Source organism: Kogia breviceps, chromosome 7 (assembly GCF_026419965.1).
Source record: "Kogia breviceps isolate mKogBre1 chromosome 7, mKogBre1 haplotype 1, whole genome shotgun sequence".
In the NCBI taxonomy this organism is placed as follows: domain Eukaryota; kingdom Metazoa; phylum Chordata; class Mammalia; order Artiodactyla; family Physeteridae; genus Kogia; species Kogia breviceps.
Genome location: NC_081316.1, coordinates 12,002,576 through 12,014,429, shown reverse-complemented (window position 1 = coordinate 12,014,429; position 11,854 = coordinate 12,002,576). Strand labels below are relative to the sequence as shown.

Genomic DNA, 11,854 nt, shown 5'->3' with positions numbered 1-11,854 from the left:
AGTGCCAAGGGTGTAGATAACAGAGGAACATAACCAAGTCTGCAGGTGCCACGAGAGTGTCCCTGAGGAAGTACAGTCCCCCTTAACCACAAGGGATGCCTGAAACAGAGGATAATACCAAACCCTATATATACTGTTTTCCCTATACGTACATAGCTATAATAAAGTTTAATTTATAAATTAGGCACAATAAGAGATTAAGAACAATAACTAGTAATAAAATAGAACAATTATAACAATATACTATAATAAACGGTAGGTGAATGTGGTCTCTCTCTCCCAGAATACCTTATTGTACGAATGTAATGCCTTTTCCATTTTAACTAAGCACTCTTCATGCACTGTGGCCTTCCCTTTTGCAGTTTGAGGTGTGACAGCCAAACGAGCACGAATTTCTTTTTCCCTTTTGATAATTTCATGGGTAGAAGATTCGTTCTTACTGTAGACCTTAGCAACTTAAGCATACAATTTTTTTTTCTTTCCTTATTAAGTGGAGAACTTTCATCTTTTCACTTAAAGGAAGCATGTATAGCTTCTCTGGCGTATGCGAATTGTTAGCATGGCGCTTTGCTAGTCTGGCGCTTTGGGGCCACCATTAAGTAAATAAGGGTCACGTGAACACAAGCACTGTGGTAACACAATAGTGGATCTGATAACGCTGACAGCCGCTAAGTGACTGATGGGCAGGGTACACCCGACAAAGGGATGATTCAGGTCCCAGGAGGGACGGAGCCATAGACATGAGATTTCATCATGCTACTAAGAATGGCATGTAATTTACAACTTATGAATTGTTTATTTATGGAATTTTCCATTTAATATTTTTGGACCACGGTCGACCACAGGTAACTGAAACCACAGGTAACAGAATAACCATGGATAAGGGGGGACTACTGTGGTATTTAAGCTGAAGGGTGAGCAGGCCATATGAGGGAACAGGAAGCATCGCCACCTGAAAGCAAGCACTCAGAAGAGGAAAACCACACATGCAAATATGCCTTGAGGCAGGAAGGAACATTGCACAATAGAAGAACTGGAAAGAGTGAGGCTGGAACCCAATATACCAGACCGTGACGTAACGCTGGAGAGACAGGCCAAGGTCAGAAGGCACAGGTCCTTTGAGATCACATTTAAAATATGGACTTTCATTAAAAGAGCAACGGAAGCCTTCAAGGTTTTAACCGGGAAGCAAATAATCAGAATTATGGCTTTAGGTGTGAAATCGAATACTCCGGGCCCAAAGAATCACAGATATATTTTCAATTCTGTGGGTGTTTAAGTAACTTGTTGAAAACATTACCAGCACAATGATAAAGGATCTCTACAGCAAGGAAAATTCAAAACTGACATTTTCATAGATTAAAAGTCTTAGGAGAGTGGATGTCAAACTGTGTTCCTTCAGAATTCCTTTCCTTTAAATGGGGTCTATGTATTAATCAAGTTTGAGAATTGCTGCTATAGGAGTTGAATGGAGAATGAATTGGAAGTGGGTACAAGTGGCTAAGACAAAAATTTGGAAGTTACTGTGAGGATGCAGAAATTATGGTAATTTAAATCAGAGTCGTGGCAGTCAAGGCAGAAAGAAGCAGGTTCCAGAAGGCAGAGTGTTTGATTAGATCAGTGATTGAGGGAAATAGAGGTTATCAGGTTTGACAACCAGACTTCAGGTATATACAACTGAGTTGATAGTTATTAGTGAGATAATAAGAGTTAACAATTACGTACTGCCTATTATATACAGGGAACTATTCTAATCACCCTTACAGTAACTCATCAAATTCTCACAAAAACTTAGGGGATAAGAACTATTATTATCTACAATTTACCGACAAGGAAACTGAGACTCAGAGAGGTTAAGGCACTTTCCTAAGGTCACACAGCTATTATTTAATAGCAAGGATGGCAGTACTAATGAAGGAGCAAGTTAGCAGAAGAAGAAAAAGATTTCAACTTTGGATATGCTGATTTTGAGATTCCTATGAGACATACAAGTAGAAATGTGGAGAAAACATTTGGCCATAAGTTGGGAGTGAGAGAGGAATCTAAGACAGGAATAAAAATGTGGAAAATATTAGAATATTTAAAGGCTTCAACCTGGATATGAGAACATCTAGAGTACGTAGCATGAGAAAAAATAATAGTTTAATACAAAGCCCTGAGAACATACAACATTTAAAGTTTAAAAATATAAATAAAATATCTAGGAATAAACCTACCTAAGGAGACAAAAGACTTATATGCATAAAACTATAAGACACTGATGAAATAGGTGGAGAAATATACCACGTTCTTGGATTGGAAGAATGAACATTGTGAAAATGACTCTACTACCCAAAGCAATCTACAGATTCAATGCAATCCCTATCAAATTACCACTGGCATTTTTTTCAGAACTAGAACAAAAAATTTCACAATTTGTATGGAAACACAAAAGACCTCAAATAGCCAAAGCAAACTTGAGAACAAAAAATGGAGCTGGAGGAATCAGGCTCCCTGACTTCAGACTATACTACAAGGCTACAGTAATCAAGACAGTATGGTACTGGCACAAAAACAGAAATATAGATCAATGGAACAGGATAGAAAGCCCAGAGATAAACCCACAAACATATGGTCACCTTATCTTTGATAAAGGAGGCAAGAATATACAGTAGAGAAAAGACAGCCTCTTCAATAAGTGGTGCTGGGAAAACTGGACAGCTACATGTAAAAGTATGAAATTAGAACACTCCCTAACACCACACACAAAAATAAACTCAAAATGGGTTAAAGACCTAAATGTAAGGCCAGACACTATCAAACTCTTAGAGGAATACATAGGCAGAACACTCTATGACATAAATCACAGCAAGATCCTTTTTGACCCATCTCCTAGAGAAATGGAAATAAAAACAAAAATAAACAAATGGGACCTAATGAAACTTAAAAGCTTTTGCACAGCAAAGGATACCATAAACAAGACCAAAAGACAACCCTCAGAATGGGAGAAAATATTTGCAAATGAAGCAACTGACAAAGGATTAATCTCCAAAATTTATAAGCAACTCATGCAGCTCAATAACAAAAAAACAAATAACCCAATCCAAAAATGGGCAGAAGAACTAAATAGACATTTCTCCAAAGAAGATATACAGATTGTCAACAAACACATGAAAGAATGCTCAACATCATTAATCATTAGAGAAATGCAAATTAAAACTACAATGAGATATCATCTCACACCGGTCAGAATGGCCATCATCAAAAACTCTAGAAACAATAAATGCTGGAGAGGGTGTGGAGAAAAGGGAACACTCTTGCACTGCTGGTGGGAATGTAAATTGATACAGCCACTATGGAGAACAGTATGGAGGTTCCTTAAAAAACTACAAATAGAACTACCATACGACCCCACAATCCCACTACTGGGCATATACCCTGAGAAAACCATAATTCAAAAAAGTCATGTACCAAAGTGTTCATTGCAGCTCTATTTACGATAGCCAGGACATGGAAGCAATCTAAGTGTCCATCAACTGATGAATGGATAAAGAAGATGTGGCACATATATACAATGGAATATGACTCAGCCATAAAAAGAAATGAAACTGAGTTATTTGTAATGAGGTGGATAGACCTGGAGTCTGTCATACAGAGTGAAGTAAGTCAGAAGGAGAAAAACAAATACCGTATGCTAACACATATATATGGAATCTAAGAAAAAATAATGGCATGAAGAGATTAGTGGTAGGACCTGAATAAAACACAGACCTACTAGAGCATGGACTTGAGGATATGGGGAGGGGGAAGGGTAAGCTGTGACGATGTGAGAGAGTGGCATGGACATATACACACTACCAAATGTAAATTAGATAGCTAGTGGGAAGCTGCCACATAGCACAGGGAGATCAGCTCTGTGCTTTGTGACCACCTAGAGGGGTGGGATAGGGAGGGTGGGAGGGAGGGTGACGCAAGAGGGAAGAGATATGGGAACATATGTATATGTATAACTGATTCACTTTGTTGTAAAGCAGAAACTAACACACCATTGTAAAACAGTTATACTCCAATAAAGATGTTAAATATATATATATATATAGGTAGTGAGTACAAAGAAGGAGTAGTCAAAAAAACTGGGAGGACAACAGGGGTGGAGGTTGATGCTATTGCCACAAAAGTGATGTGGGAAATGTGTCTCGAACTGGAGAATCAACTATATTCAAAGCTTTTAAGAGTTCAGGTGGAAAAGACAACCCACAGAATGGGAGAAGTTATTTGCAAATCATATATCTGATAAGGGCGTTGTATCTAGAATATATAAGGAACTCTGCAACTCAATAATAAAAAAACAAATGTTCCGATTTTAAAATGGGCAAAGGATCTTTTTGGAGTGATGAAAATGTTCTACAATTGACTGTAGTGATGGTTGCACCTATCTGTGAATGCTCATATCTGTGGATACGTGAAAGACCATTGAACCAAAAACCACTGAAACCACCTGACTTGGCTGAAATGTATAGGACGCGAATTATATCTCAAAAAAAAAAAAAAAAAAAGCTGTTTTTTCCAAAGGGGGCCAAGTGAAGTGAAAAATGAAATTTGTCCATTGCATTTGGAAACAATTTGTTAGTAATGTCAGCTGAGGAGTTTGATGAGATGGTAGAAGCCGAAGACAACTGTACAAGTTAAGAGAGTCTGCCAGTCACTTGACTACTCTAAGAACCATTCCCTGCCCTTCCTCTGCTCAGCTCTGGATCAGAGGGCTGATCCCTGCAAACATCCGCCCCACACGCCGCCACACCCCTCTCCTAGCTGGCTTGCAGTTAGGAGTAATCCGTGGGAAGCCGGATGGCAAGGATTTACAGCTGGGTCTATGGCCTGTCATCTCGCTTTCACGGATGCCTGGGAATCTGACCCTCAGTTAACTCTCCTCACGTTAACTCAAGAAATCGTTATAAATTCACCTATACCAGGTACAAAATAAATGACAGTCTAGATAAAGACTACGTATTGCTTTGTTGTTGCTGCCCCCAGAAAGTGAGAGCTAGTCACATATACTTGAGGAGGTGTATAACTAGGTAGGTATAAAAGGTGAAGAGATCCCAGCACTGCTGGTTTCCTTGAGCCTAGGTTGTCCATCTTACTCAAGCCACTCATGGCCAGGCTCATGTCAAGCACAGAGTGACCGGAACATCAGAAGCTGTGCCTGGGACTTGTAACATCTCCTCTATGTTGATATTGTGCTTGCTGATACTTTCATGTCCTGTGTCCTTTCTTATGGCTAGGTAGACTTGATCCTGGGTAAAGCCTACTGTGCCTCCTGAGTTCGATCATGAATCTGTATCCAACCTCACTGGTGCTGGTAGAGCAGAGTAGACATTGCTGGCAGGAGATTGGAGGGTGGGAGAAAAGGAGGATCTAGGGTATTTCTCCCCCTTAATCTCTCCTCGTGAGACATCTCCAGTGAGAGTACCCCTGCCAGGCAGCCCTACCTTCCACAATTCCATGGCTTCTGTTGGCCCCTCCAAGTCTAGGGTAATGACAGTCTGTACTTGCTAAACTCTGGGGTGCCTCATCTTCTCCTATTTACTCTTTCAGCTCTTCTAAAACCCCTCATTATTAGCAGAAAATGAGATATTAATAATCTGCGGCATGTGGTGGCATCACACTACTTAATTTGTCACCCATTGCTTCTTACGATGATGAGCCAGTTGAAGGCAAGATTTCTGAAGATCAGTTAGCTTCTGCAGTTGGCTGTGATAGCAACAATGATTCAGGAGAATATGGGGTGAGACGGCTGCTTCTGACATCAGGGATCAGCTTACAGGAATAAAATTTTAAGTTCAAGATCTGAAGTTTTCTGTTTGACTTATGTTCAGAAAACCAGAGAACTTCTATACAAGCCTGACAAGATGTCATTATTTCTTATACCCACAGGCCAGAGGAGGCTGAGAATTAATGCCAAGAGCTAACTGTACAGCTTGCAGAATTACAATGCAAGTATAGCTTACAGCCCACCAAAGTCTCTGTTGTAAGGATTTGATCATTGACTAGGAAGGAGTGGTATCCTAGGAATCAAGATAGGTATTTTGAATATACTAGAAAGGAGCTGAGAATCTTAATCATCTAATCAATTTGAAACTTTCTTGTTAAAAGAACTAGCTTCTCCTATCCTGGCTGAACAGCCTAGGCTTCCTTTGCTTAAAGACCCTATAATAATCTAATTTGAGGCAGTTTTCCTGCAAGGACACAGCTGTTCTCCTTAAAGCCTAGACCTATGACCACTCATTGTCTCTGGAACCATCACTAGGGTTAGATCCCACTATGCCCCAGGAAGACAAGTGCAAAGTTTGATCCAACAGGAGACAGCTTAAACACAAAAATAATTACGAGATCTTTCTAATTTACATTTGCAGAAACCTAGGAAAGATATTTGGAATTGGATTCTTGGCATATTAGATCAAAGAAAACAGAATATAATGTTGGATCATGCCAAATATTAATGTAGATGCAGTTACCAGAGACTATGAATTGTGCTATACCTTTAGCTATAGGAAGTGACCCCAACATTTTGCTTGGTTGAAAGCAGGACTTAATAGTGACCTACATTAGGAAGAATGAGAGGCCAGAAATGCACTGTCAAATGCTTAAGGAGATGGGAATGTTGAAGAGAATTTATATCATGTGCAAACCACTCAACTAGCCTCTCTCTTCCTTGGGGAAGTCCAGAGAATACTCTCCTAACTATGACATTAGGAAATGAACTAGTGATGGGAAATGGTTGAGAATAATAGTGAGAGACTTGACCATTGAAATTATCTCAGTCAGTCTAATGTGATCCTAAATTAGCCAAGATTAGATGACACTACTTAACCATCAAAGACAAGGTTGGAGCAATTACTATAACTGGTAACAGAACCAGAGTGACAATAGAAGTGTTTTGACTGATAGACGTAAGCTAATGAATAATGAGGTAGCTAGAAATGAAACAGATGGTCAGCTTACAAAAGTATTGCTTGAACTATATAACTGGAAAAAATTCTAAGTATCACATGTCAGTTATCGACTGCTGTGTAACTAATTACTCCCAAACCTAGTGGATTAACAATCATTTTCTCACAAATCTATGGGTCATCAATTTGGGCTGGATTTAGCTGGATAGTTATTCTATTAATTTTGCCTGGGGTTATTCATGTTATTTTATTCATCCGGTGGCTAAACTAATGCAAAATGATCAAGAATCACCACACTCCTTGGCGGGGGTGGGCAGGCTGACGGCTAGACTGTCTCAGTTCTCCACAATATGACCCTTCCAGCAGGCTAGCTCATGTTCATACACATGGTGGGTCTCCGGAGTCACACAACAGAGCTCAGTGCAAAAGCAACTTTCAACTTTCCACTTACATCATATTTGCTAACTTCCTACGGACCCAAGTAAGTCACATGACCAAGCCCAAAGTCAAGTCTAGGATTAGGGAGATCTCCTGTAAGGAAATACACATTTTACAAACGTTAGTATACAGGTGTCGCATAATGCCTTGAGATTTAACGAGATCACTAAAGGAGAAAGAAGAGTTCCAGGAACTGAACCCTAGAACATTACAACTTTTAGAAAATCAGGCACGTTACGAGGAACCAGCAAGAGAAAACGAAAAAAGGATCACTCAGAAAGGTAGGGAAAAAACTCCATAAAAGGATGGCGCTCCAGCCAAGTAACGTAAGTATTTGAGGAGAAAAGAGCAATCAATCATCAGGTGAGGTCAATGAGAATTTTAAATTCACAATGAAAGCAGCAGTGTGGAAGTGACTTGTGATCTTGATAAGACCAATTTCTGTGAAAGGGTGAGGGTATTCAAGTCTAAATAGAATAGTTTTAAGCCAGAAAATGAGAAAACAGTTTTTAGCTGCAGGACATTGCTTCTGATATAATAACTAGGAAAAACTGACACATTTTTTATTTTTCTAATTTTTATTGGAGTATAGTTGATTTACAATGTTGTGCTAGTTTCAGGTGTACAGCGAAGTGAATCAGCTATACATATACCTATATCCAGTCTTTTTTTAGGTTCTTTTCCCATATAGGTCATTACAGAGTATTGAATAGAGTTCCCTGTGCTATACAGTAGATCCTTATTCATTATCTATTTTATATATAGTAGTGTGTATATGTCAATCCCAGTCTCCCAATTTATCCCTCCCTCCCTTAGATTGGAAAACTGTGGAAGTAATGCAGACTGAATGAATTAGAGGTAGTAGAAAGTGACCAATAAACAGATCTATCCACTGTAATGGACAGCAGAGGCAAACCATCAGTGATCAACATACTAGCATTAGCAGAGGAAAAAAATGGAGGAAAAGATGTCATAATTAAGCCCATAGCTAAGGTGATATGTCCTCTTTTTTCCCAACTTTATTGAGATATAATTGACAAACAAAAATTGTATGTATATTAAGGTGAACAACAAGATGATTTTATATACATATATATTATGAAATGATCACCATAATCAAGCTGATTAACATTTCCATCATCTCACATAATACCTTTTTTTTTTTTTGCGTTACGCGGGCCTCTCACTGTTGTGGCCTCTCCCATTGCGGAGCGCAGGCTCAGTGGCCACGGCTCACGGGCCCAGCCGCCCCGCGGCATGTGGGATCTTCCCGGACCGGGGCATGAACCCGTGTTCCCTGCATCGGCAGGCGGACTCTCAACCACTGCGCCACCAGGGAAGCCCAATACCATTTTTTTGTATGTGGGGGGAGAACACGTAAGATCTACTCTTAGCAAATTTCAAGCATACAATACAGTATTATTAGCTATAGGCACTATGCTGTACATAAGGTCCCCAGAATATATTCATCTTATAGCTGAAAGTTTGTACCCTTTGTCCAACATTTCCCTTTTCCCCCAATGCCCAACCCCTGGCAACCACCATTCTACCATCTGCTTCTAGGACTTTGACTTTTTTAGGTGCCACATATAAGTGATATCATACAGTATTTGTCATTCTCTAATTTATTTCATTTAACATAATGCCTTCAAGGTCCATCCATTTAGTCACAGATAGTAGGATTTCCTCCTTTCCCAAGGCTGAATAATATCGCATTGTATATATATATATATATATATATATATATATATATATATATATATATATATATATACCACGTTTTCTTTATCCATTCACCAGTTGACGGACACTTAGGTTGACGCCATAATCCTGGCTGTTGGCAACAACACTGCTACGAATGTAGGAGTACAGATATCTCTGAGATACTGTAACTGTGCTTGTGTTGCAACCAAAGAATGGTTCATAGTTAAAGCTCAGGGCTTTGATGGACTGGTTCCTGTTTCACTTTGAGTGTTTTGCTCTGTTTCTGCCTTTGTTCTTGTTTTTACAGAAATATGTGACCACTGACCCATAGAACAGATATGCTGATCTGGACAATGTAATGACCACACTCAAGTTTTAATATCAGCAAAGGCACCTCCTGATTGGTGTGCACGTCTCTGAAAACAGAAGAGCAGCCTCTACCCCCAGCAAGTAGCCTGCAGCCGTTTCCTGCTTCCCTTCTTATATAAATCCTGGCTAACACTTGAAGAGGTGGGAGTTGGTTCTTTCAGGCAGTAGTCCACTTTCTCCCCAGGTTGTCGGCTTCCTTAAAATAAAGCTACATTTCCTTTACCCAACACTTGTCTCTCGGTGTTGGTTTCTTGAGCAACAAGCAACAGAAACTGAGTTCCATAACAATACCGATTTCATTTCCTTTGGATATATACCCAGAATCGAGATTGCTGAATCAAAAAATAGTTCTATTTTTAACTTCTTAAGAAAACGCCATACTGTTTTTCATAATGACTGTACCAATGTATACGCCCACCAACATGGCACAGGGCTTCCCTTTTCTTCAAATCCTCACCGACACTTGTTACTTCTTTTATTTTTGATAATAGCCATCCTAACAGGCGTGAGGTGATATCTCACTGTGGTTTTGATTTGCATTTCCCTGATGACAGTGAGATTGAGCACCTTTGCATGTACTTACTGGCCATTTGTGTACCTTCTTTGAAAAATATCTGTTCAGGTCCTTTGCCTATATTCCATTGGGATTATTTGGGTTTTTCACTATTGATCTGTAGGAGTTCCTTACATATTTTAGATGTTAATACCTTATCAGGTATATGGTATCTAATAAATATTTTTTCCCATTCCCTAGGCTGCCTCTTTATTTTGCTGATGGTTTCCTTTGCTATGCAGAAGCTTTTCAGTTTGATATAGTCCCGTTTGTTATTTTTGCTTTTGCTGTTTATGCTCTCAGTTTCATATGCAAAAAAAAAAAAATCATTGCCAAGACGAATGTCAAGGAGCTTCTTCCCTATGTTTTTTGTACATGTCTGTTAGGTCTATTTATTAGTTTCATTTGGTGGTGTCATGTTTGCCTGCTTCTTTGCGGACGGAAGTCTGTTTCCTTTGGTTTGCTTTCTCGATACAGTCCTCCTTGGTGGCTCCACTGGCGTTTTACAGCCTCCTACCTGGAACCCATAGTTTCCACATAGGAAATTTTGTCCATGGATGGGTGCTAAGATGATTATTGCTGTGGGGTTATATATAAGAGACCTCCTATTCCACCATCTTGCTGACCCAGAGCAAACATTGTAAAGCCAAACAGAGTATTCTCTAATAGTTTTGGGAAGAACTATGATAGACAACGTTTCCTACATGTAGCATGTAGCATCCTTCCTGGCACACCCCAAATCCACACTTGATGTATATCTCTATGGTTTTCCTCCTGGGCTAGAAAACTCTCAGGGCATCTATCTTAGGAAAAAAATCACAGGTCAAAACCCACTATGCTTAAAATAAAAAAAAATAATAAAATTTTAAAAAACACTATGTCAAAGACATATGTGCCATGTGCCAATCTCCCCCATCCTGCCTGTTCCAACTCCAGACTTACAACTTCTACTTCCATTTTTATATGTTGTAAGCCCTTGCCCCCATCAAATCTAATCTCTCAGGATACATAAATAAAACACAACCAAAGTGGAATGGGAAAGAGAGAACATTACTGAAAACAGTCATTCACGTAATTTATTCTCATTGGGCTGAAGGTACATATGGAATATGAATCCTAAAGGTTTGGGATAGGAAACAAAGAAAAATTATTTCCTCATTCTCCCTGACCATACCTTTCAAGTCTTCTTCCTGGTTTATTACGATATTTGGACAAACACACTTGACCACACCTCCTGATATTACTCAATATTTGCTTGAGTGAAAGAGACAGAGGCAAACTGAAGGAGCAGCTCTCATTACCCTCTGTCCATCACCCAGTAAATAGCCAGCCATGTCCTCACCACTCTGGTACACTGTTGGAGAGATGAGACCATCACACCAGCTGCCCCTACTGGGGTTGCTATTGTTTTCTCTTATTCCAAGTCAACTATGCCAGATCTGTGGTGAGTATGCTTTGACCTAAAATTGCTCTAGCATGATAGTCTGAAGGCTACTGACAGGGAGCTTCGTGTAGAGTTACCTGAGAAAAGACCCTATTCCAATTCTGTATGCTGTTGGACTCTATGAGTAATGTAAAGGGTGGCAGGAGATGGTGAGGAAAGTTCCACAATGTATGTTGTTTTAAGAGGGATCATAGATTCAACATTAACTTGCCTAACTCTTCTTCCTATGCTAAGATCCTTTCTACCACAACAGGCCTGCCCAGTAACTGTCTATTCTTGTTCATTTTCAGTGATAGAAAATTCATGACCCAGAAATTATTCAAGATCATGGAAATGTATCTTCTGATTTTGAGATGCAATCTATTTTTCTGAAGTTCAACCTATGGGTTTTAGGTTAACTCCTTGTTTAACTAT

At 39.4% G+C, this 11,854-nt stretch overlaps 1 protein-coding gene across 9 annotated transcripts in view; it reads left to right on the top strand.

The window, feature by feature from the left end:
• Positions 1–11,854, top strand: part of TCN1 (transcobalamin 1) — a 317,931-nt gene that overhangs the window by 293,423 nt on the left and 12,654 nt on the right. For 8 of the 9 annotated variants that reach the window (XM_067037309.1, XM_067037308.1, XM_067037306.1 and 5 more), the window contains one exon: positions 9,382–9,584. Coding sequence is in view for 1 of the 9 variants with exons in the window: in XM_059070490.2 (XP_058926473.1) it covers positions 11,329–11,440 (112 nt within the window). In the remaining 8 variants the exon portion in view is untranslated. Of the gene's footprint in view, positions 1–9,381; positions 9,585–11,242; positions 11,441–11,854 lie in introns of those variants that run through there. The other variant, XM_059070490.2, reaches the window with a different exon arrangement.